The sequence below is a fragment of the Phodopus roborovskii genome, unplaced genomic scaffold (genome assembly GCF_943737965.1).
Source record: "Phodopus roborovskii unplaced genomic scaffold, PHOROB, whole genome shotgun sequence".
In the NCBI taxonomy this organism is placed as follows: Eukaryota; Metazoa; Chordata; class Mammalia; order Rodentia; family Cricetidae; genus Phodopus; species Phodopus roborovskii.
In genome coordinates this window covers 3646755-3673095 of record NW_026126563.1, presented here as the reverse complement: position 1 = coordinate 3673095, position 26341 = coordinate 3646755, and the positions used below count along the sequence as shown (strand labels likewise).

Below are 26341 nucleotides of genomic sequence, written 5' to 3'. Positions count from 1 at the left end.
TGTGAAGAAACATCGTGATTACAAAGCAGAGTCTTCTTCCTAGCATAACTGTAAGTCACATGGCTATTTAGGAGGCAAACCAAGGGGGTACTCTCAAAATGTACAGTATAAATGCACAATTCTTTCTTAGAAGTCCTCTATACCTTGCATTAGGGTTATATTCTAGCGTGTTCATAAGTGCAGTTGTGTGACTCCCTGAATTTGCTTTAAAATGTTACAGTAAAACAGACACTAGAACAGAATCTACCATATCTGTGAGGCCCAAACAGACACTAGAACAGAATCTACCATATCTGTGAGGCCCTCAGCCTCTGACAGTGAAAACAGAGTCTCGTCAGACAAATTTCAGTAATAAAAATAGTAAAGGCAAAATAAAGGTATTTTTAACTATCAAAAGTACCAGATTGGATAAGATGGCAACTGGTTGGCAGAGGCAGGCAGATCTCTGTGACTTTGAGGCCAGCCTAGTCTACATAGCAAGTTCCAGGACAGCCAGGGCTACATACACAGTGAAACTGTCTTTAAAAAAACAGTGTACCTTATAAGAAAATTAGGTAACTTATAACAATGTACATGGCTTACAGTACTGAAAGTTTGTAAACAACTCAGGTATCAATCAATAGGAAGCTAGTCAAACATGGTATATCCACATCCAAGAAAATACTATGCAAAAATAAGAAATAAATAAAGCAAGAAGTCTCAAGGCAGTACACCCAGTCTTCTTGCCCATAGGCAATGTCTGCAAGAACTTCATGAGTGCTCTGAGTGATCGTCCCTAAAAGAGCAGTTGAAGGTGGAGTTTCACTCTTTAGAAAAGTATTATTTTACGTGTATGGGTGTTTGCCTGCATATATGACTGTGTACCATGTGCAAGCCTGATATCCACAGAGTCCAGAAGATGGCATTATATCTCCTGGAACTGGAGTTATATATTGTTGCGAACCTAGAACAGATTTGTCTTTTCTCTAAAAATGCAGTCATTTCCAAGGCACATACATTATGTCCCTCAGCCACACGAGAGCATTAAAATGAAGATGTTTGAAACCACATAAGATACCACATCATAACATATATAGGAATAGACAGGTACCTTTTAGTTAACTCAAATCAGGTTGAAGATTCTATTAGCTATAGAAAGAAATAGCATTTGGAAAAGAAAAAATGTTTTCAAGTTGGTTCTTAAAGAATCTGAATGTATGCCAATACTTTTATGTGATGAATATTTGTGGATGTTTTAGTAATGTTTGCTCTTAGAACAGAACAGATGGCAACAAGGAATAAAATGGTATTTCCAGATGTACAATTTTATGGATTTAGTGCCAGGGACCCAGAATGACAATTAAATCTCAAGTTGAAGCATGGTTGGCGCTATAGCACTTCCGGAGTAGATTTCAGCTTAATGATTAGCTCCGGGACTTCGCTTGAGGTCTGTTATTTGGGTCATGGCCAAGCAGAAGGATATGTTAGTGGGGTCATAGGCTTGCATAGTCAGTCAGCTGCAATGCTGGCTCTGGATTCCTTGTCTGTGAGACCCCAGAAGCAAAGAGAAGGAGCCCGAGGAGTCCCTTCTGAAAGCCATTCTTTGAGTCTACACAATGGAAAACAGTTGTCTAGTCACAGGGTGTGCTGTTCCTATTCCCTTGCTAACTGAAGTGTAGCTATCTCTATACCAGCAATTTAAGCTAAGTGAGTACACACCACCGCAGTTACCTGGTGGGCAGCCTCTGCTCCACACTGTACTCAGCCTCGGGAATGCTGAGGGAATTCTTAGGTTTTGTTGTATTGGATACCTGTATCAAATTGAAGAACAGCAGTTTGTTACAATTAACCCTGTTACTAACAGTTTTGATTCTTAAGCAAATTGGTCTGTCTTTGTAAAATTCTTTGACAATTTCATGCATGTATATAGTGAATTTTGCTCATTTTCATTCCTAGTACCTCCCCAGCCCTTCTCCCTCTTCTACCAAAGTCCTTTATTTTGCTGACCAACTGAGTTTAATTTTGGTTACTTTCATAAGCACGGTGGGAAGTTATTTACTGGAGCATGGTCAACATGTCAGTGACTACACCACCAAAGAAAATGGTACCTTCCCCCTAGCAACCCTTAACAGCTCATACTCTCTCAGAGTGGGTGGGAACTCACGAGCCCCTTCCCTCATCAAATGAAATGGTGGTGGGCCCAATCTTCTTCAGGTGTTTTGCAGGGAACCATAGCTACAGTGAGTTCATGGGTGCAAGTGACATGTTTTGTCCAGAGAGACTGTTTCACACCCCCTCCCCATCCCCCAGCTCTGACATCCTGTCTCCTTCCCTTCCTACTGTGTTCTATGAACAGTGGACATCCTTTTTGTTGTTGTTATTTGTTTCTGGTTTTTGAGACAAGATTTTTTTTTTTTAAATCTGTGTAACAGCCCTGGCTGTCCTGGAACTAGCTCTGTAGACCAGGCTGACTTCAAACTCACAGAGATCTGCCTGCCTCTGCCTCCCAAGTGCTGGGATTCAGGGTGTATGTGCACCATCACTGCATGGCTAGATATCCTTTTTAAAGTGGAACAGAGTTGGCTTTCCTAATTATCACATTTCTACATCAACTTGGGCAAGTATTTACAATCTTATTTAAGGTTCTAAACATCTAGCCTATTATGAATCTATTATGAATTTTTCCAGACTGGAAGAAAACTCAGATCTTTACCCGATTCTTAGAAGAACCAGGTTGCCTCTGACGCGCAGCATGGGAACGATGCTTTGCAGAAGATTTTGAAGACTCAAGACATAGTTTCTGTCTGTTCTTGTGGGATGCTTTGCTCACTATCAGGCCATGTTCAGCTCCATCAGCTTCTCTAGTTAGATTTGCCAACTGTTGCTGCTGTACTCCAGAGTCTTCAGTTTCCAAGTCCGATTCAAAAATGTGTGGCTGGGTTTTGAGTTTTAGTGACTCGTGGCTTTTCCCTAAAATTTGCGTTATAAAGCTGCTTGTTAAATCGTCTTTTCCGCTGGTGTGGCTGTCAACAGCATTTTTTACTGAGCCACTTGACAGTTGTGTCAGGGCAGTAGTAGGCAGGGGTCGGCCCTCAGGGAGGTGCGCCTTCAGCTCCGAATCAGAAGAGAGATGTTCCCTAGGGCGCTCGCAGAAAGCGGTGCCTCTCCCTAGCAGAGGTCTGAAGCTCTTGGGATTTAAGTTCCTAGCCTGTACCTGGATGTTACTATCTGGTCTTTTTCTAGTAGCTGAACCTAACCCTGCTTTGCCTCCCTGGGTTACTCTAGCTTTCTGTGTCAGTAGGCTAGGTTCCTTAAGAGCACTCTGTTTTCTCTCCACATTGCCAAGCGCTGAGACGTCTTTGCTTGCTTGCTCAGATTTCCTTTTGAAGACTGGTATGAATGCCGGGGCTCTCTTACTTTGTGAACAAAGTCGACTGCGTTGAACTTGTGTGTTTCCTCTGCTGAGCTCTGACTTCCCCACAAGTAGCTGTGGTGCCTGGAGAGGCCAGGAGGGCTCTCTGTCCGGAGACCCTGGCCAGCAGCACCGGGATGAAAACAAGCCTGAACGCTGCTGACTGGCAAAGGGCTCCACCTCGTGGTTGGCTGCTGTTGGAGGCCCCGTGGGGTTCAGCAAAGTGGCTTGAGTTAGAGAAGCTCTGAAGTGTTTTTTAGTCGTCAGATTGGGGGGTCTGACTTTGTTTTCCTGGAAGGATAGAGAGTAGGGGAATTTATGTAATAATTGTAAGTGAAAAGAGAAGGAAAACACAAAGTATCAGGGTAAGAAAACAAAGTAACACTAAAGTGCATAGAACCACTGAGAAAGAGAAAATAAATGAGCCTTCTGGTGCAATGTGTAGATTTCTCATGGCACACTGTAACCCTCTGTGAGTCAACTGTAAAAGTCACAGGCAGCTGCCATCCAGATGTGCTCAAGCAGGCTTCTGGCTCCTCCCAGATGTGCTCAAGCAGGCTTCTGGCTCCCCGTGCTCCCTCTTCTTTCCATCGCTCTCTGCTGTGGCCTCTCCTTTCCTTAAAGCCCCATTTCCTATGAGTCCTCTCCCAGTCAGCCTATGGGGGATGGCCTCTTATTTCTATCTTCAGAGCTCTGTTACTAGTTAGTATTTATTCGTCATTTAAAAACAGCACCCGATCCTGTGGCCTCGCGTTAGTGTCCTTTTTATAGCTCCCTAAATAGATCTGGCATCTTGGAGTGTAAGAACTATGGCTCATTTATTCTTATCTCTTCCAAGGTTACTGAGAAACACTTACCTAAAAGTTCTGATGGAGGGGTGGGTGCATCTGCACGGCACCTTTAAGTGAGATTCTGACTTTGGGGCAGGGCTGCCTGTGTTAAGCCTGCTTGTGTTTCTGTCTACCAGTTTCTGGGGCCTAGCGGTGACTCAGCAAGCATTTGTCAAACAGACTAGTTACATGCAGTGAAGCAATCCAAGCATATCCCCTCCTTTAAAAACTCTGTGTATGAAAGCAAATTTTATCATGCTCACTTCACTTCTGAGTACCTAGACTAAAAGCAGAACAATACCGAGATTAGTGTGGCCCCTGCACAAGGGTGACAGGCAGATCTGTGAAGTGCTCCATATTCAGAATAAAGAAAGAAACAAGCAAAACAGAAATGCGTGTTCCCATTGTACTGTTCTAGGCGCAAACTAATCACTGAACTGGGTGACACAGCTCTCACACACCTTTTCTTCATCCCACCCAGATTCAGAACTTTGCATTCTGAAAATTATAGCTCCCACTTACTCTGGGATTCTGGTGACTTCTGCTCCATTTTCTTTAGCTATACATTTGCCCATTCTAGACACTTCATATGAGAGCATAAACATTTCCTTTTAGTGTTGGCCATATTTCACCTAGCACTCTATTTTTCCAAGATTCATATATATTGTTGCATGTATCAGAATTTCTTTTCTTGTGATTGACTATTCCATTCTATGTATATGTGACAGTTTACTTATCTGTCCAGTTGTTGATGGAAAGTGACTCATGTTTTGAAGTAAATGTATACCAGGCTTTAGCTTCTATAGAACAATTGCACTAGCTAGTATTTTGTCAACTTGCCACAAACTAAGAGTCAACTTGGAATAAGGGGTCTCAACTGGGGAACTGCCTCTATCAGGTTGGCCTATGAGCATGCCTGTAGAGGTATTTTCTTAATTAATCATTGATATCTAAGGGTCCAGCCCACCGTGGGCGGTAACTACCTCTAGAAAGGTGTTCCAGAGTTAAATAAGAAAGCTGGCTTAGCAAGTCAAGGAGAGCAAGCCAGTAAGTATCACTTCTCCATAGCACCTGCCTCTGCTCCTCCTTGGATTCCTGCTGAGTTTTCCAAAGACTGACTGTTACCTGGTGGGCAGATGCCCTCCCCACCCCAAGCTGCTTCTGGCCACTGTGTTTATCATCAGAAGAAAGTAACAGTGAAAATGTGGTAGTGACATGAAATGTAGAGCATAGATTTTTATCTTCTTACTCTCACAGATTAAAAACATATCACAGCTTGAGACAAAAACACTAAGAGATATAGGAATAATATGCAAAGTAGAACAATTGACTTTCCTTCTTCTGCCAAGTTTCAGTCTTTGAATGAGGCTAGGGAGAGACTAGTGCAGAGTTCAGGGAGATTAGAATTTTAAGTAGGCACAAAAAATGGATAAGATTGATCCAGTCATCCACTAGGCATAATAATGCACATAAAAATGAAGTAGCTTAAAATTAATAAAAAAAACATGGCTTCAATACATAACTTTGGGGACACACTTCTTATGCCACTGGAGAATGAAAACGTGCATACAGATGTTCTTCAGAATCTTCTCTTCACAAGGGAACTAACACAAAACTAAAGTCTAATAAGCATAGCAGGACATCTTTGTCAAGACATCACATGAGCAAAGACTACCACCACCATCAGATCCCTGGGTCAAGAGGAAGGCCTCTACGACTCATAATGGGTGCTGGACTGGCACCAAACCTCTATCCTACTCTCCCACGGCTCCTTCTGAAATAAGTACCTGTAAAGCTCAAAGTGCCATTTTCTCGTTTGCATTTGGAGCGTGGACTTACAGCCTGTCAATCAGATGCACACACCAATTGTTGGAAGGGTAAGGGGAAACAGTGCCTGTGCCAGCTTTGCTGGAAGTCAACTACAAACACTTCCCTTGACTTCAGTCATCGTTAGGCAGCAGGTGCAGTGTCCACTCACTGGATTCCTGGGTGCAGTGCAGACAGACATTAGGGTGTCTCCTCTTCTCTACAGAGAGTTCTAGATAAACAACAGATGCCCCTCCCACCCCCCCAAACCACCGTCCTTGCCTTATAAATGCTAGGTAAGCACACAGGTGCTGTCATGACAAGGGGTCTTAAATTTGGCTGAAATTCCACCAAATTCCAAGCGCTACATTATCAAACTGCTGGAGTCACTCTGGAGAGCAAATGTTTTCCCACTGCCTCGAAAAAAAAGGAAAAAAAAAAAAAAACAAAAAAAACAAAAAACGTATCTAAGAACGTAGTTGAAATTAATTATACACAAGCAAAAAACACTTGCTTTTTAGATCCTCGGGTGTCACACGTGTATTTTTTGTTTGTTTGTTTTTCTTTCTTCACAATGCACTCATTACTTGTGATACACAAAGAAGCACTCTAGATTTGGTGAGGTACTTGCGTTCTGAGAGGATGTGTGTCTGGCCTGAGACGTGTTATATTCACACCTGCTCTTCCTCACCTGTCTGAGGTGACATCTGGTGAGACCGTTTTGCTTCCTTGCTTGTCAACAGTCACCCATTGTTATTCACTCATTGTTTTAATTTTTAAAATACCACACACAGCCAAAAGGGAGCAAACTTTTAGGTTCCTATTTATAATGTATAGGAAAAGCAAAATGGGCCTATGTAAACAGCAGATGAGAACATAAATAATTCACAGAACTTAAATAATCTTAAATTGTTAGCAAACTGAAGCCTTGTGAAACTATGAGACAATTAAGAAGCATATGCATGCATATATATATATATATATATATATATATATATATATAATCTAGGTGTTGGGAAGTGTAGTTTGGTATATGCTATAGAATAAAACACACTTAGCAGACAGAATGACCATGGCCTGAAATGGTCCCATTTATATTTTAACTTGACAAAACCGTTAAAAACAAATCTTTGAGATAAACAAGACCCAGGGCATGCCCTGGGTCTGGAGACACTTAGGAGGAATGTATTCTGTTTGGTATATAATGACGTCGGGCTGCATGACCATGCTTTTAAGAGTTGCACGTGGTAGAAGTACACACACTTTACAGAAGTGAGTATCTGAAGTGATGTATCTGGTATTTGTTTCAAAACATCCATTTTACCCCTTATTTAAAATTCATTTTCTCTTAATTTTGGAATTTGATCATTAAAAGCAAATGTAGTCTGGCTTAGCAGTACTGCTAAATTAATGCTGTAAGTCAGCTCCATGTGAAAGGCTTGGATATTGCCCCCCATGAAGAGCAGTGGTCTCCTGACAGGGTTGGCTTCCTTCAGTGACCCCTGTGTATCCTAAGGGCTGACTCTGACAAACATGTGCCCTGGACTCCACCCGAGAACGCTCCCACTGCCCAATCTGGGACAAGTGCTGTCCTTACCACATGGTCACCTCGCCACAATTTCAGCTGAGGAAACGAAGGCGCAAGAGATCAAAGGTGTGCTCCAAATCACTCAGAGGCAAGGGATTTGGATCCAGACAGCCAGTTTTCAGAGCCTGAGCTATCAGCCAGGAATCTAAGGTTCATTTTAATTTATTTTCTTGATTACTGTGCTAAGAATCTGACCAGACTTCAATTTTAAGTCAGAAATGTATTTACTTTGTGTTGGTGGAGACGCTTGAGCTCTATGCTGTGGGTTCTGCTGTGGCATTGAGAAAGTAATTCTTAATCCCGAGAATCCCTCCTGAAAATTAAATGAGGAAGAACAGGCAAAAATAGAATAAACTTCGTTGTCAACAGCACTATGCAGACAAGAATTTCAGTTAAGTGCTACTGTACATTATGAAGAAAATCTTTGCAAACTGTCTGGATTTACTACTCATAGAACAGGTGTGAGCTGCAATAAGCAGTCAATACAAGTGTATGATGTAAGTGTCTATTCAGCAACAATTCCTTAGATTGGATTTGGCAAGCGATCCAACTTTTAAAAATGCGATGCCAGCCAGATAGGATAGTGCATGCCTTTAATCCCAGGGCTTGCTAGGAATAGCAGGCAGATCTCTGTGAGTTAAAGGCCAGCCTAATCTACAGAGTGAGTTCTAGGACAGCCAGAGGAACACAGTAAGATTTTTGTCTCAAAAATTAAAAGAAAAAAATACACACCTTTGTTAATTTTAAGACTATAATATAGGAATCAAAAAGGACATTTATCCACTCATTCCTTTTCAGGAAAACATGTTGCAGAATGGAGGGAGGTAAGGTACTCTATACAGCTGATGAAGAACTCAGGCCTAACATGCTATAGGAATACCCATGAAAATGGCAGACCAGCCCTTCAAAACAGATATGCAAATATCAGTACACATAAATAACCAAGATATGCACATTAAAAGCACGTGGTAATAAGCGTATCTGCCAGAACTGCTAAAGTAAAGTCAACAATGCCACATATGAACAAGGGGAAGGGGTAACTGCCACAGACACACAGACACCGTGGGAGATAGCCTGCAATATGTCCTATACTCGGAAACACACATACATTCTACATTTATGAGATGCGTGTACATGGCCTAGAGGATGTCTACTAGAATGTTCAGTACCATATTACTGCTAGTAGCCCTCAGACAGTCCAGCTGTCAATCAACAATATTCGGGAAAAATAAACAGCTGTGGCGTAATGACAACACTGCATGGCAGTGGAAGTGAACGGACTTAGCTTGTGGAGCAACACGGATGAGTGTCACAACACTATTCTAAAGCAAAGCCACAGGCAAACACAAACAATGGTTTCTCTTGCATAGAATTCAAAACTGAGTTTTGACTGATGCAGGCTTACTAAAGACAAAGGTCAGTCAGAAAGTCACGGCAGTGGTTACCTCTCTGAACGCATGAGAGCAGGAAGCTGCACTGGGTTACATGAACAATTATTCAACAAGACGCACGGGGTGGGGGAACAAAGCCAGAGGTAACTCTCCTTCTGCCGCTTGTCTGTCTGCAGGGAGCTGGGGAGCTGGGTTTATATGCTGGCTTCCTGCTGAAGTTAATGCAGAGGCAAACGCTGCTGATGGCTTCCCTCATGCTGCAGGGTTCAGAGAAGCCCCCTCCTGACCACCTGTTGGGCAGCAGCTACCAACTTCTACTGAACAGGTCCGCCCCCTGCCCCCCTCCTTTCAATCTGTCAAGGTGGACACTTCACAAAATTCCCTCTTTAATTGCCAGTAGCCCAGCTTGTGCATATCTAGATATGGGTGAAACATATCAGAAGCAACAATTGTGTATCATAGGAAATACAACATAAACAAACAGTTAAGTAACAATAACAAGTAGCATTTGTGAGACACCATACTGAGAACAGTTTGTGATCTACTGAAGAATTCAGGGAACTTGGATGAGATGAAAGTAAGTCTTACCTGTCTTTGTGGTCTGGTTAGCTCCTTTGTGTAGTAGCACGGTTTATTCGTCATCTTTATGGGGAATCCACATATGTGCGGCAGTTTAGATTTTAAATCGGATAGGAAACATTTCAAAACACCTTCCAAATCCACCCTTGGGAAGAACTGAATGGGCTGACTTCTGATGCAGCGGAGAGGGTACCTGAGCATGATTAAACGTTAAGGGGCAACACAGGGTTTCTGTCTGCAGGGCAGAGCAATTTTTATTTTTGAGCTGGCGGCAGTGTCCACAAGACACCGACAAACCGATTCTATCTATATGTTATATTCGACAGTTGTCAAGGCTAAAAAGCATTCTTTCATTCCTTCTGAGTTAATTTTTATTAACAAATTGTGGTGTGTGTGTGTGTGTGTGTGTGTGTGTGTGTGTGTGTGTTATGACACAATCAAGGTGACTCTAGAATTGTAAGGAGAGTAGATCACTACACCCCAGGAGAGATTTACAAGGAATGTGCCATCTGTCACCTGTACACAGGTACAAGGACGAAGTGAGCAGTAAACTGCTCCCTTCAAAAGCAACGAGAAGCTTGGCACAGAGAAGAGACACTTTACCAATTATGTTCAAACTTCAAAAGCAGTCCTTCAAGGAAAGCAGTCCCTTTTCCTACCGAGAAATCTTCTAAACACGTGGGATAGTGTTGGTATCTAATGAAGGGGATTCGAGGGCAGTGTCGATTAATTATCTGTGTTAGGAAAGGGCACAGAACATGGGCTCTTCTGTTTGTAAACCCTAGCCTGTTTGGTGAAAGCCGTGCTAATTAAGACTTAAGAGCTCCATCTAGGTACCTGTGTTCTGCTTTTGTGCATATCTTTAAAGTAATATTAAGAAAGCTAATTTTTTTTCTGAATCAATGCATTGTTTAGTGCAAGTCAAATCTAAGAAATAAATCTTCCAAGAAGGAATATTTCAGTAACATTTAATTAACCTTTCCAACAATGTCCAAACAATACGGGGGGGGGGGTGGGATCTTGGCTAAAGATTGGTTCTTACATTGTCCTATTCTGAATTTTCTTTTCTTGTCTAAATTTTGCAATAGTCTTTAAAAAAAAAAAGTACTTATAGCCTGGGATGGTGGCAACTCCAGCACTGAGGAAGCTGAGGCAGGGGGATGGCCAGTTCAAGGAAAGCTCAGGTTAGTTAGGACCTGATGGTTCTTTTTATTAAGAGATGAGAGGTTGGGAACGTAGCTTAGCTGGTAGAACGAAGGAGGCCTGACTTGCTGTAAGTGCTGGATTCAATCCTATCCTCAGCATAAACTGGATGTGGTGGTGTATGCTTGTAAGAAAAGTACACACAGGAGTTCAGAAATTCCAGAATAGCCTGGGATACACGGTGAATTACCAGCCAGCCTGAGGTATATGCTACCAGTCTCAAAAACAAAACAAAATACCCAAAATAAACAACCACAAGAACTCTTATTAGTATCGTTTTCTAAGCAAAATTAGAACAGCTGTGCAGGAAAAGTGTTTCCATTAAGTAAGGACAGCATGGGGCATGAGCAAAGCTGGCTCCTAAGGCAGACAGGAAGGCTCTGTTATTAGTGTACAAAGGATACGTGAAGACCTTTTCTTTGATCATTTTGAAGTAGATGCTGCAGTATATTTTCATATCTCCGCAATCTTCTGGAAGTTTGTAGCCGTACTATAAATTGTGCACACAATGTAAATAATTTTGATTCTTATGTTACATGATAAGAAAAGAGATCAAATAACATTTCCTGTGATGCACACGTGCTCCCTACCAGGTCATCCCAGTGCCTCTGGAAATCTTCGAAGGAACGAAAGGGACAGTCGGGTGGCACAGTATGAAGAACATTTATGATCTGTCCCATCTTCATACTGTAAAAAATGACATTTGACACAGCATGATGTCAATACTTAAATACAGTTAAATGCTGTCTGAGAAGTTAACTGTGCTTTATAACGTATTCCAAGAGACTCAGCAAGTATACTACTGTCCACATATAAACAACAAACACCCTAGTGCCAAATTCAATTGCATTAAGACTTTTGTCTTGACATGTAAATTTGAGATATATTTAATATGCTTTGAAAAATAAATAGGTTATGGAATGCCTTAATCGACTTAATATGCACACCATTTCACGTAAAAGTACTTAAAATCTATGTGTAGTGATATTCAAGATCAGCTTGTTGATATTCACTGTAGTGTGTTTTACAATGGATATTTTTTTTAACTTATTCTTCCTGTCTGGGATTCTTTATTGTTGGCCAACATTTCTCTACTGTAGTCTAAAGCTCCATCCTAAACCTGGTATTTGCTATTTTACTGTTTTATGAGTTCAACTTGTTAGATGCTACTATAAGATCACACAGAATTTGTCTGGTTTATTTTGTTCAATATAACATGTTCCATATTGCCCATATTACCTTCCTTGTTAACGCTGAATTTTGTTCCGCTGTATACATACCACATCTTTATTCATTCTGCCTGATAGAAACTTAGGTTGTATCCACATTTCAGCTATTGTGAATAGTTCTGCAATGAATGTGAGTGCAGAAATATCTCTGACATACTGACTTTATTTCTTTTGGATATATAGGATGAATGATCATATGGCAATCGCATTTTTACCCTTTTGAGAAATTTCCATATTGTTTTCTATAATATTGTGCTAATTTACATTTTCCTGAGCAGTATGCTGACATTCCTTTTACAAGTGATACTTACATTTTTTTAAATTTAAGGATTTTATACATGACTACGCTGTATTTCCATCCTTTCCACCCTGCCTTTTTCCCCTCCCTCAACTTCCCTATCTCCCTAACCACCCCTTTGAATTCATGATCTCTTCTGTTTGCTAGATCTGTATGTATAAACATATATCACCTACTGAGTCTAGTTATTTCGCACTTCTTTGCATTTGTTTAGAGCTGACCCTTTAGGACCCTGGTTTTGTTCCTAAAACAAAAACAAAACAACACCAAGAAATGGTTGGCTGTCCCTTAGTAGGCATTGCCTACAGCTTTTCATCTAGGGGTGGGACCTTACGAATTGGTGTGTTAATAGGTGTGGTCTTTGCAGGTTTTGTACAGGCAACCACATTGTGGCGATTTCATAGGAGCAACATCCCCATCCAGAAGAAACTACGAGACAGCAGGCATCCCAGACCTCTGTTTCTCACAAACTTTCCATCCAAGCCTCCAAGAAGTTTCCTGAGCCATAGGTGTAGGTGTTGTGTTACAGATTTCCCTTTGGGGGCTGGGGATGCCACTTGTGATCTGCCTGTTGATGGGTTGTGGATCTAATAGTCTGCTGTACAAAGACGCTTCTTTTTATGAGACGTGAGTATGCAGCAGTCAGCTGGAAGCAGTGTCACCTCAACAACAGGGTCCTGCCACCCATAGATGCTTGAGTAACCACACAGCAGCAGGTGGCAGCACCTTCAAGGGAGGAGGTGTGGTTCTAATTAGACACTGCTTGGTTGCCTTCAGAATACAAGTGCCACTATTGCACTGTCTTGCAAGTCCTCATTATTATTGTGGCTCTCAGCCTTTAGGGTTGGCTAAGACTGTTGATATCTCTTCTCCTTGGGAATCTGACGTAGCACCTTCTAGTGCATTGTAACTCGCTTCAGGGAGGTCCCAGGTAAGTTTCAGCTTGGTTCCTACAGGTCCTGTGACCAAAGTTTGTAGTGTCTTCAGCGATAGGGTTTTACCGTCACGTTTTGTTAGGCAACCAGAACAATGCACTCCTTGACTAACAACATAAGGGAAGTAGCCCATGCCTGACACTCAGGTTTTTGTTAAATAGTCTAAGTCTCCTGGGGGGAGGGTTATTCTGCTCTGTGGGGTAACTGCTTCAAAACATGTTCTCTCTATTCATTTATATCATACTTATGTTACATTTCCTCATGCTACCCAGTTAAATTCCCCATCCTATTTCTCCCCTTCACAGCACCCATGTCCTGTCATTCCTGTCTCTAACCTTACTTTTCCTCCCTCCTCCAATGGTCTCTTTCTACTTCACAGGCTTCTGAGGGTGCTCCAAGTTACACACTCAAACTTACAGATTCAGATTTAGAACCCGCAAATAAGAGAGCATATGCTGTTGGTCTTTCTCAGTCTGGGTTATCTCACTCAATATATTTTTCAGTTCCATTCACTCATCCACTTGAAAAGTTATGGTTTCATCTTTCTTTATAGCTGAATAGAATTCCATTGTGGATATGTGCCACATTTTTATTGTCCATTAATCACTTGATGGACTTCTAGGGTGTTCCCATTTTCTAGCTCTTGTGAATAGAGAGGTACTGAAAATAGCTGAGCAAGTCTCTGTAGTAGGATATCAAATCCTTTGGGTATATACCAAGGAGTGGTATAGCTGGATCATATGGTACCACTCTCTCTCTCTCTCTCTCTCTCTCTCTCTCTCTCTCTCTCTCTCTCTCTCTCTCTCTGTGTGTGTGTGTGTGTGTGTTCTCTACACTAATGCACTAATTTCGATAGTGGCTGTACCAATCCATAATCCATATCCTTGCTAGCATTTACTATTGGTTGTTTACTCTTGGCCATTCTGGCTGGGGCAAGATGAAACCTTAAAGTAGTTTAATTGCATTTCCCCATTTGGTAATGATGTTCTTAGCTATTTTTTTTTTTTTTTGAGAACTTTCTGTTAATATCTTGTACTAGTTACTTTTTCATTGCTGTGATAAAACATCATGACCAAAGAATCTTATGGAAGAAAGTGTTTCTTTTGTTATTGTTGTGGTGATGGTGGTTTGTTTTGTTTTTTGTTTCTTTGTACTTTCTTTCTTTCTTTCTTTTTTTTTTTTTTTTTTTTTTTTTTTTTTTTTTGGCTTATAGTTCACAGGAATGAGTCCTTCATTGTGAGGAGTTATAGTTATGGCAGCAAGTGATAGATGCAGCAGCAGGAGCAGGGAACTGAGAGAACATATTTTCAATCACAAACACAAAGCAGAGACAGAATTGGGAGTGCAGAGAGGCTTAGACTCTCAAAGTCCACCCCTAGTAACACCCTTTCTTTAGTAACATAGTACTGACTCTCCAAACAGCATCACCAACTGGAGACCAAGTATGCAAATGCCAGAGCCTATGGGGGCCATTCTCATTCAAAGTGCCTCAGACTTACAGCTTCTTTTTATTGGATTACATTTATTTTTAAATCTTAAATTCTTTGCATATTCTAGGTATTAGTCATCTGTTGGATGTATAGCTGGCAAAGATTCGCTTGTGCTTTGTAGATTTCCTCTTCACTTACTATTTCCTTTACTTCATGAATAGGCAAAGAGAGTGCCAGAAAGACAAGACTACTGTTTTGTAAGGAACCCAAACCTGAGATAATACATCAGTGTGAACAGAACCTTCTGTCAACTAAATTTAGGAGGGAGCAAACATTCCATCCACATTGGGACAGACATATAAAAACTCAATTCAGTAGCAAGAAAACAACTTGGTTTTCAAATAAAAAAAGAAATAGACATTTCTTCTTCTTCCTCTTCCTCTTCTTCCTCCTCAGCCTCCTCCTTCTTCTTTAAGACAGGGTCTCACTGTGCAGCCCTGGGTGCCTATTCATCATGGAATGATGTAACAAAGAACTCTCACTGAAATGTAATGTGCTGGCACTTTGATCTCAGACTTTTTAGCCTCCAGACTCATATGAGAAATAGGTTTGTGTTGCATATAAATTACCTAGCACTCGACATTCTATTATAGAAGCACAAAATAGCCTAAGAGAAGAGTGATTTAGAAGTATATTCACCTACTTCATGGGTTATCCTCATTCTTTTGATTGTTTTCTTTGGTATATAGAAGCTTTTTAGTTTGATGAAGTCCTACTGATCCATTTCTACTTTTGTTGTACAATGTTAGGGGATATGTATGTATGTATGTATGTATGTATGTATGTATGTATGTATGTATGTTATCCCCAGATCAAAGCCATGAAGTTTTCATAGCATTAAATGATTACATTTTTAATAAAATGAGTAATATGGGTCTAACTTAATTCTTCCAAGTAAGGATATATAATTTCCAAGCATCATATTTGGAAAAGACCATTTTCTCCAACTTTGAGGCAGCCTTGTTGAAAATCATTTGACCGTGAATACATATTTATTTTTAGACATGCTGCTCTGTTCTGTTAGTCTATATGCCTGGTTATTGTTTTAATTACTACAGATTTGTAGGATAGTTTGAAATCAAATTGTGAGGGCCCCATGATTTCTTTAACTCCCTGGGGTCTTTTATTTCTATGTGAAATTAAAACATTTTTCCTGTTTTTTGAAGAATAATATAATTTGGTAGAGAGTAATAAAATCTATGGATTACTTCTGGTATTGTAGACATTTTAAAAGTTATAATTCTTCCAATCCATGACTGAGTTCTTTTTCCAATTAAATTCCTCTTAGAAGTATTTTATAATTTTAATTTTCACTTCTTTGGTTAGATTTATTTTACAATTTCTTTTGATAGACACTTTGAGTGAGATAGTTTTATTAATTTCTTCTTTATATCGTTCCTAGTTGAGGTATAGAAATTTTTCTGGGTTTTCTTTCTCTTGTCAGTGGTGGTTTGAGACACAATCTTCCTATGTAATCCAGTTGGTCTTAAAATCACTGTCCTACCTCAACCTCCTACATTCTGGAATTACAGGCACACACCAGATACTATGAATTTTATAAGTTGGTTCTGAAGCATGTAACTTTTTGAATTCACTTCATAATTTTAGGTTTTGATGGAATCCTTAAGGTTTTCTATTTGTAACATCAAATTGTTGGTCAACAGTACCAGTACGGTTTACCTTCTTTCTAATTACAATGCTTTTCATTTTCTTCTCTCTCTAGTGCTACTATTATATTGAATAGAAGTAAAAGTGAAATTATTGTCTCCTATCTTAATGAAAATCTTTCAACCTTCCACCATTAAAAATGACCTTGCTGTGGGCTTATTATGTTTTGTTTTCACTTGTATTAAATCTTAGTAACTGAAATGATTAGGAAAAACTGAGCTGAACTGCTACAAACAATGCATGAAACAATCACAAATACACACAAAATAGAAGTAAAAATGTTCCCATCTGCAAGCATGCTTGGTGCTTGTTAGACTACAAGGAAAGTTCGGTAAGAACTAAGTGAGTCCGAACCATGCCCTTTCCCTTCAATATTTACCATCTGTAAGTTCTTTCTTAATTTTCCTGAGTAAATTAAAATTTCTTCTCAGTGGGCTTTTTATTTTTGAATCAGAAATGAGTAACTTTTTGATGATAATAACAAAACCAGTTCACATTAAATTTTAATAAATAATTATTAGGTAAACAATAATAGATTTTGGCATTAGGATTGTTGTGGTATTGAGAAATCTGGTAATTTTACTATTAATTAAAAGCAGAACCATCAAAAATGTAAATGCATAATAAATTATTTTAGTGATTCAAAAGTGGAAATTTACAGCTTCTATTACTATGATAAGACCATCCTATTACTTTTCATTTTTGTTTTTTCTGTATATAAGTTATTTGCCTACATGAATGTATGTGTACCACATGTGTGTCTGGTGAGGAGGCCAGAAGATGACAGATCCTCTGAAGGTAGTTACAGTTACAAGATGCCATGTGAGCACAGAGAACTGAACTAGGTCCTCTGCAGGAGCAGCAAGTGTCCTTTATCACCAAGCCACCTCTCCTGCCCTCCCTCAGTATTTTATAGTGTCATAATTCTGTTTTTAAAGTTCAAAAGCAGTTTATGATTTTGCACAAAATATCACGGAAGCAAAGTTACAGACATTACTATATTCTGAATCCACGTGTGATGGTTCATCTTTATCATCAACTCAATTGGATGTAGAATTACCTAGGAGGTTGGTGAGAAACACTTCCAGGTGTGTCTGTGAGGAGAACTGTAGAAATGATTAGTTGGAGATGGGGGGGGGGGAGTTATCCTACATGTGAGTGGAACATTCTCATAGCCAGGGGACTCAGATATTACAAAAAGATAAAGCCTGTCGAGTACTGGCATTCTCCATTTTCTGCTTCTTAGTTTTGATGACAGGAACTTTGCTGTGCCACTGTGAGTTCCGCAACACGATGCTTTGAACCCTCTAAAGCTGGAAGTCCAGAAAAACTCTCCCTCCCTTAAGTTGTTTCTATCAGATATCGTGGTCACAGTGATGCAAAAGAGCCACTACACCATCTTTACATTGCAGCCTAAAATCTTACCTTGGCAAAATGTAGCACCAGTTGCTTAAAATGGAATGCCTCTCGATGACAGCATTCTGGTTGGCATGAAAATCCTCTATAATACGTGGAGAAATATCAAACTCCTTTAGCTTTTAATTGAAATAAGATTTCAAAGCATAAGTCCTCAAGGAATTTGCCACATAACAAGAAACATTACAACAATACACACTGGCAGTAGTTTAAGACCTAATCAGTGTTGCAACACATCCTGCCTCTGCACTGGGCAGTACACCAAATGGGCTATGCTTTCCCTTTTATCTCCCAAGCCCAAACTTCTTTTTTTTTTTTTTTATGCTTAATTCAATCAGTTTTATGATGTTAACTTAGAGAAGTCAAGTGTCTTCTAAAGGTGTGTATCTGTGTGTACATGTTTGGACATGTGGACATGTGTGAGTGGAGTGTGTATCTGTGTGTACATGTTTGGACATGGGGATATGTGTGGGCAGAGTGTGTATCTGTGTGTACATGTTTGGACATGGGGACATGTGTGAGCGGAGCCCAGAGGAAACCCGTGGGAGTCATTCCTTGGGAATGTATTCCCTTAGTTTTTTGAGACAGGGTCTCACTGCTCTGGATCAAGTGTGGATCAAGCGGAACAAACACTTTACCAGGTTAGGATGTCTTCCATGCCCAATATTAACCTTGTAAAAGAACAGTTTCTGTGACAGAGCTAGTGTCATGCTCTCCTTTGATAGCCCCTTTCCATTTCCTAGAACACTTTCTTTCCATTCCTCAGATATCCTACTTAGATAGGATTCCAACTTCTGTACAGACGGACACAGAGAGGCCTCAAGTGCAAATGAAACATTGGTGGGTAAGTGAACACTAAGGCTAGAGAGACTGTGTCACAAACCCTTATAAATAAATAGCAAAACAATTGTGAGGGACAGGGTTCTCACTTCATTCCCTGCCCACTTCTTTCAAGAACTTTGAGCTAACATGGCCAGCACTGCATTGTCTGTACAAGTCATACTACCCATATACATATTATCCATATGTATGCCTCATAGTTTGATACTTCGGCCCCTATTAGTTAAAACCTACACCTAAGTCTAGACCCATTTAATCTAACATCACTTTTCTGATTGCTATACCAATCCTTAAGATTAATAAAAGTTCCCCCTTTCCTGTAGTTGTTAACTACTGGGAAAGTAAGGGTCAGTGTTTGCTAAGAGTGGAGCCCCTTACAAATTGACCATATTTCAGCTAAAAACTACATATCCAGGAATATCTGGAAAGCATAACTTGGTCTTGAAGGGTATTTTAATAAGGACAGAAAGTTGGGTGAATAGAGAAGGTGGATCTGGGAAGACTTGAAGGAGTTTAGTATAATCAAAACATGTTATACAAGACTTAAAGCTCTCAAAGAACTAACTCTTTGAAAGGGAATAATGGAAACATGGGAGCAGAGGAATAAGGACAATGTCAATATGGGAAGAGATGATCAAATATGCTAGGGACATACATTGGTGCTGCAGTGCTGTGTGGCATACGAAAGATGCCAGGTTCTATCCTTTGCACCAGAAAAAGGATGAAAAATTAGTTAAACCAACAACACTCTGAATTGATAAGGACATAGACTATCCTGTGCAGAAGAAGAGGTAACTGTCTTTAAAATATAGCTACTTTTATTTTTATTGATGTGTTTATATGTAGGGGAGTTGATTGCCCAGGGAAGCCAGAAGAGGGTGTAGATGCCCTACAGCTGGAATTATAGGTAGTTATAAGCCACCTAACATGGGTTCTGAGAATAAAATTCAGTCCTCTGGAAGAGCAGTAAAGGCTCTTAGCTTCTGAGTCATGTCTTTAGTCTCAAGAGGTAAATATTATGATGTGATGTACTGTGCCTGAAATCTGTTACCTAAGCTACGCTATGGGAAAAAAAAAGGAAGTTAGGAAGAAGGAAGAAAAGAGTAAAGATGGCCAGAGCAGGGAGTCATGAAGGTTACCATATACTGGCATCAGGCTTGAGAGAAAACAAATTCTAAAACAGAATCCTAAAGGCAGGCATTAAAGTAAAATGTTCAGAATTTGTGTGTTGTGTGTTCTCATATATACCTACTTACATAGCCTAAGTATATATCAACACTATTCAGAGGCCCAACCAAATTGCTGCAGGGAAGTACACCACCAGTACTTGTCTTTATCAATGCAGACTATTCTGAACAGTAAGAAATTACTCAACTATTAACATAGATCTCAAGAGACTGCTAACTCCTGTATTTATTCACTTCAGAAATATTTTAAAGTATCCCTAATGCAGCTAAAGCCAAGCTGATGAGAAGGTACCTAGTATATATATATATATATATATATATATATATACATATATATGTATATATATATATATGTCTTAAAGATATGTAGGTAGTGTAGCTTTGATTTAGAAATAGAAATCTATGACGCAGTGAAGAAGCAGAAGGCAAAGCAAAAGAGGAAAGACTGGAAACAAGGCCTATGTGGAGATCTGTTAAAAGGTTGATGCAAGAGGTCTAGATCAGAACAAAGGAAATGAAGGTGAGGTCACCATGGAAACCAAGGCAGGAACAAACTAGAAGTGAGAAACAGAAAATACCAAAGTGCCAAGGGAGTCTCTATGGAAGTAACTCACTGGAAGTCTATGGAAGTCACTCCCCAGGTTTGGGCTGGGGAGAGTGATGCTCGCTCACTTTTAGATATCACCAAGCCTGGGTGTGTGGTGGTTTAAATGACAGTCCTTCAGAAGCGCATGTGTCCGGGGGCGTGGCTTTTCTGCAGTGCGTATGTCACTGAGGGCCCTTTGAGGGTCCCACATTGCTCTCTTTGCTTTTTGCCTGTGGTTCAATATGTGTCTCTAAGCTCTCTGCTCTAGCTGTCATGCCTGTCATCTGCTACTTCTTGAGGAATAGGTGTTGTCAACATGAGCATAGTCATGGTAAGGACTCCAGCTCCTCAGGCACTGGGAGTGGCAAACCTTTGCTGGGTGAGGCTCAAAGGCATGATAAAACTTTCATTTGGTCCAAGTATAAATGTTTATGAACAACTGACCTGAGTAGGTAGAAACCAACAACTATAACCTTCTCATCTGTGACGAGTGCAGCCTGAAACTGCTCCCTTTCAGAGAACTTGTTCAGCTGCATACCATAAACTGTCTGTCTCCTTGATCCAGGCGGATACAATCAGTTCTCTGAGTTTCCCGGACCCTGTTCCAGTTGGTACCCTGTCTTAGCTTTTCCGTACATGTGTCTGTGTGTTTGTCCTTTCTTCTTTCCCTCTGGTCAATCCTCGAGGCTGTGCACGGTGCTGCACTTTGCTCTGCCATCATGGGTTCTAACCTTCTGTAACCATTAGCCCAAACAAACTCTTCTGAAAGATGCCTTGGTCAAGGTGTGGTATCACAGCAGGAGGAAAGTAAGTGGTATAGAGTGTCATCTGTACATTTGTGAGAAAGGGTCTTAAAGGACACAATCACAACTACACAAGAACATGTAAAAGGTATGAATTAGTATGTATGCTGAAAATGTTTGAAACCTAGAAAACAGTCGTATCCAAGTGGCAAGACATAAAAACAAACAAACAGACAAAAAACATGGACTTTGGAGAAAGTAGTTTCAGAGAAAGCAAGGAAAGAGACGAGGCTTTAAGAACTAAAAGGTACAAAATAGTGTATATGTTTCAATGATATCAAAGACAAATTTCCTTTCCCTTTCATCTGGATTCTAAAGTAATACAGCTCTTATCAGACGCTATCACATAGCCATTGTTTTCATTCAGTATACAGCACAGACATTAGGTATTTGTGGTGTTTGAATAAGAATGGCTGCCAGGGCTCATCTGTTTGAATGCTCAGTCACCAGGGAATGGAACCCTTTAATGGGATTAGAAGGATTAGGAGGTGTGGCCCTGTTAGAGGAGGTGTGTCACTGTGGGTGGGCTTTGCGGTTTCCAAAGCCCAAGTCAGGCCCAGTCTCTGCTTGTGTTTCAGGATGTAGCTGATACACGCTACTTTCTCTAGCACCAAGCCTGCCTACTGCCATACTCCCTGTTACCATGTTTCCTACCAAGATGATAATGGACTAAGTCTCTAAAACTGTAAGCAAGCTCCCAGTAAATGCCTTCTTTTCATGGTGTCTCCTCACAGCAATGGAACAGTGACTAAGACAGTATCGAATTCTAACAAAGGGCACACAAATGTAACCAAGTAAACTAAGGCTAAGTAGAGAAAGAATGGTCAGGCAAACTGTTGAAAGAAAACCTCTGACTACCTTTGAGATCCATGACAGTTACTTACACTGTCTCAACTCACCTAGTTATAACAAAAACTATCACTCTGAACTTCCATTATGTATATCATATGCCATATGAAGCATCTGATGTACTTTATCCCATTAACTGCATCAAATCTCTATGGCTAGTTATCATTCGCTCCGTTTTACATAACAATCTGGGATTAAAGTGAATTAAGTAGAAAGTTCAAAGTGGCACTATTAATAAATGAAGATTTGAGAACTGTGTGTGATCCTAAGCCATCTCTGAATGTTTTAGGTGTGTACATATTAATGAATATTTTGTACATGCTCTCATCATTATGCTGACTTTTCTTCTGGCATCGATAAAATCTTCGGGAGGAAACACTTTGCACATGTGCATAATGATACCCAATAAATAGCTGTCTGTAAAATACAAATATGTTTCCAGTTGCTTATTTTCCTTATAATTAAAACTTCAGAGCAACAGTTTAGTATCCCATAGTACTTTTCTGGAACATATCCCTCAGGTAGTTATGGATTAAATTAAAATCTGAATGTATCAACTGGTGGCAGTTTATACACATAAGTTTCTATTGAGAAACTTACATGAGTGTTGTAGTTTGCATATAATTGGCCCCCATAATCTCATAGGAAGTAGTACTATTAGGGGGTGTGGCTTTGTTGGAGTAGGTGTGGCCTTGTCGAAGGAAGTGTGTCACTGTGGAGGTGGGTTTTGAAGTTTCCTATGCTCAGGACACAGCCCAATGTCCTAGTCCATTTCCTGTTTCCTGAAAGATACAGGACTCTCAGCTGCTTCTCCAGCACCACATTTACCTGCATGACCTCATGCTCCCTGTCATGATGATAATGTACTAAACTTCTGAAACTGTAAGAGAGACACCTCAATTAAATGTTCTCCTTATAAGAGTTGCCATAGTCATGGTGTGTTTTCACAGAAAATCCCAAGACAAGTTTTAGGAAAATAGTATAGTTTAACACAGTCTGCAATAGGAGACATTATTATTATTGAGAATACATGAATTTTTTTAAATATGAAAATAAGGGCTGAAATACCATTTCTTATAATAATGATAAGCTATCTTCAAAAGTTATCTAGATCAGATCAAAGTTGAAAGTTCAGGAAAACTACTGGAATTTCTACTGTAGAAAAATGGACTTTATAGATACTAAAGTTATCTAATTCAAATGAGAAGCTAGTCGTTCATGCCACTCAAGCTTTAATTACTAAAAATCATACTGTAGTGAATGACAGATGTCATGTAACTCTGTGAAAGAAAAGTTAGAAAGACACAGAGCCTTTCCTTTAAACCGTCTTAGTATGATGATACCCTTGTATGAACCACAGTATGAACAAAGAGAGGTGGGCCTTGGGAGTTGTGAAGTCCCAAGGTGGTAAAGATGAGTTATGAGTCAGAGAACAAGCATTGTGAGTTTAGAAGACAGTTTGCGCCAATACCCTGCCTTGGAGAAACCATTAACTTCGGCTATTGGGAAGTGGAGTGATGGTAGATGAAACTACACATAAGGGAACGTTTGAATCAATTTGCTGAGAACCTCATCCATCATAAGAAGCAGCGAGGGTCTCATTATATAGTCAGTGGAGAGCATAGCAAATTCCTAACAAGAGCATAAAGGTATGTGCCGGAGCAGCAGTATCTGTCACTCCACTAATCACCAGGCTGGTTGGGTGTCCCCTTCTTCCCTCCTAAAGCTTCCTGCTAGGTCGAGAAGAACAGTCTTTACTGGTAGGGGAGAACCTTTCTTCAGCCAAGGGTATGAGTACTTAACTTCAGTACTATGGACACTTGGGGTCAGATAATACTCTCCTGGTGCAGTGGTGGGTTTTGTTCTATGGGGGTCAGAGCATTCCTTGCTTCTGCCTGCTAGATGCTAGTAGCAAAAGAATTCCTTGCACTCTAGAAACTAAAACCAGCCTCTAGCCATTGCTCAATGCTTCGTAGAAAGCAAAAACATTCATTTTCTCCTTCATCCTTCTCTGTTACTGAGGGGCCAGTGGCACCCAATAAAGGAAACAACATGTACTGAGTGACTACAAACGTGTAAAGCTCTATGCCAGTACTATGGGGATTAGCAAAATAGAAGACAAAGATGGAAAGCATGTGGTATGAAAAAAAAAAAAAGACGCAAAAATGCTACTAGGATGTCAAGGACACAAGACGAGCATATGTACCATGAGATGAGACTGTATTTTTAATATGTGGAGGTGGAAAAGCTGAAGAAATTGGTGCTAAGGCGAGGTAAGGTAGTGACATTTTGGATGTGTCTAATGATATTTTTGACAGGAATAATATGATAAAAACTGGTGTTAAGTGAGAATGATATTGGGGGAATTTAGAGAACATAGACACGTCAAGCATTTAGCAGCATGCATTTTATTTGTTTTGTTTTGTTTAAAGCTGGGCATGGTGTCTATGCCTACAATCCTAGTACGCAGGAGGCTGAGGTAGGAGGGTAGCTACAAGTTCAAGGCCAGCCTGGCAGATACCAACTGCTAGCCACCCTGATCTATAAAATACAACTCTGTTTCAAAACACAAAAACTAAACAAATCATAACAACAACCAACCACTAAGCCCTTTTAAATGTTAGCACAAAATAGTGGGCTTTATTAAGACATCTGAGTGTCTGTTCACAGTCACTCCACTGGTTTCTCTTGTCCACCCTGTGCCCCTGCTAAGTTCCTCCTCTCTCCCTTTCCTCCCAAACAGCCCCCTTCTGTTTTCAGATATTCATGTATGTGTGTGTATATTCTACATTTGAGAGAAAACACTGCAAGTATTTTGGTAACAAAACCCCTCCTATCAGTTTCCATGTTAAAAATTAAAATCAAAGAGCATGTTACTAATAATAGCATGCATATATTAAGTATATAGTAAATATAGGAGCTTATAGAAATAAAATATTTTGTACCTCAGGTGGTGGCAATCTGATAGTATAGACTTCTATACTTAGACAGACTTGTGTTTCTGTTACATTGATGTCTAATACTGAAAAAGAATTAATCATGAACTTTATAGAATTGGTATGCTATCATATCAAATGAAGCATTTTAGTAACACATATTACATTATCCAATTTATACATAAAGAACAGGTTTTTTTTACACATATAATAAAGTTCAAATACTGAACCAGTAGGTTTTGTTGTCTACAAATTACACTTCTAAGACAAGATATGAAACAATAGGTTATGTATGGGAGGTAGATCCTACAACAAGATGACAATAAGAAAGATATACACTTACACTACACTCAATAACACGTTCTGCAAATCTGACGTCTATTACTAAATTCCAGTGAGGTCTCTGGGCCTCCTCCTAGAGGCCTTCCTTACTCTCTTATATATAAAGCTATGCTGACATGGCAGAGTCATGGGGACCTTAGAAGAAGATAGTATCTGAAGAAGCTTTGGAAGCTTCAGAGATGCTGACAAAACTATTTCTTGAGCAGAGGACCAGTTACAAGACTGTGTAAACTTTAGTGAGTATACAGTTAAAATGTCTTGAGTTTTACCTAAGTACATTACATTTAAACAAAAGTAAAAACAATCTTCTAAGAAATTTGCTCTTCCAAGTTGACTCTCTAGCCAAGGTCTCATGCTAGTGTAGTAAAGCTAAATTTGGATAATAAACCTGTTCATCCACAGCCACTGTCTAACTGAAACACATAACTAGTGGGAGGCAGGAAACACGGTTCAAAAGGACAGTCTACTGAGCCTCAGTATTTATGGGTTATAGATGAGGATTTGAAAACTATGTTCAAATGATGGGGGAACCTGCCATGTCCCATTATTAACACCTAATGGGGGGTTATGATCCCCATCTATTTACTACCTCAGCACTACTATTTAGGAACCTACCTACCTTCAACGCAATATGCAGAGCAATCAATTAGATTGGCTGTATAATAAAGTCTATCTTTGAGATTATTCATGTTCATTTAGATAATACTTTCAGGAGAAAAATAATATTCTAATAAAAATAAGCTCTGACATAAGTAATACAATTTTTGATAATACGATTATGGAAAATATATTAAAATACTTGCAGAATTAAATATTTTCCTAATCATTTTCTTACATAAAGAATATTAAAGTACACCTTTACTCCCAATTAAATGGACCTTTTTCTCAAGTAGGTAAATATATCTTTTTAATGAGAAGTAACTTCCTAGGTGAATTCTGATTGTAATTATACCTTGTGGTAATCATCAAGATTA

At 39.7% G+C, this 26341-nt stretch overlaps 1 protein-coding gene and 1 non-coding gene across 2 annotated transcripts in view; one reads left to right on the top strand and one right to left on the bottom strand.

The window, feature by feature from the left end:
• The window catches only part of CUNH18orf63 (chromosome unknown C18orf63 homolog), a 43129-nt gene that overhangs the window by 10400 nt on the left and 6388 nt on the right, over nucleotides 1-26341 (bottom strand). The window contains exons 6-12 of the mRNA XM_051202042.1: nucleotides 25035-25111; nucleotides 17834-17943; nucleotides 11379-11475; nucleotides 11193-11278; nucleotides 9595-9778; nucleotides 2693-3682; nucleotides 1711-1790 (exon numbers count right to left, since the gene is read on the bottom strand). Coding sequence (XP_051057999.1) covers nucleotides 1711-1790; nucleotides 2693-3682; nucleotides 9595-9778; nucleotides 11193-11278; nucleotides 11379-11475; nucleotides 17834-17943; nucleotides 25035-25111 — 1624 coding nt within the window. The remainder of the gene's footprint in view (nucleotides 1-1710; nucleotides 1791-2692; nucleotides 3683-9594; nucleotides 9779-11192; nucleotides 11279-11378; nucleotides 11476-17833; nucleotides 17944-25034; nucleotides 25112-26341) is intronic.
• Nucleotides 4481-4584, top strand: LOC127235079 (U6 spliceosomal RNA). The gene has a single exon (XR_007835671.1). It is a non-coding gene; the product is annotated as a U6 spliceosomal RNA (small nuclear RNA).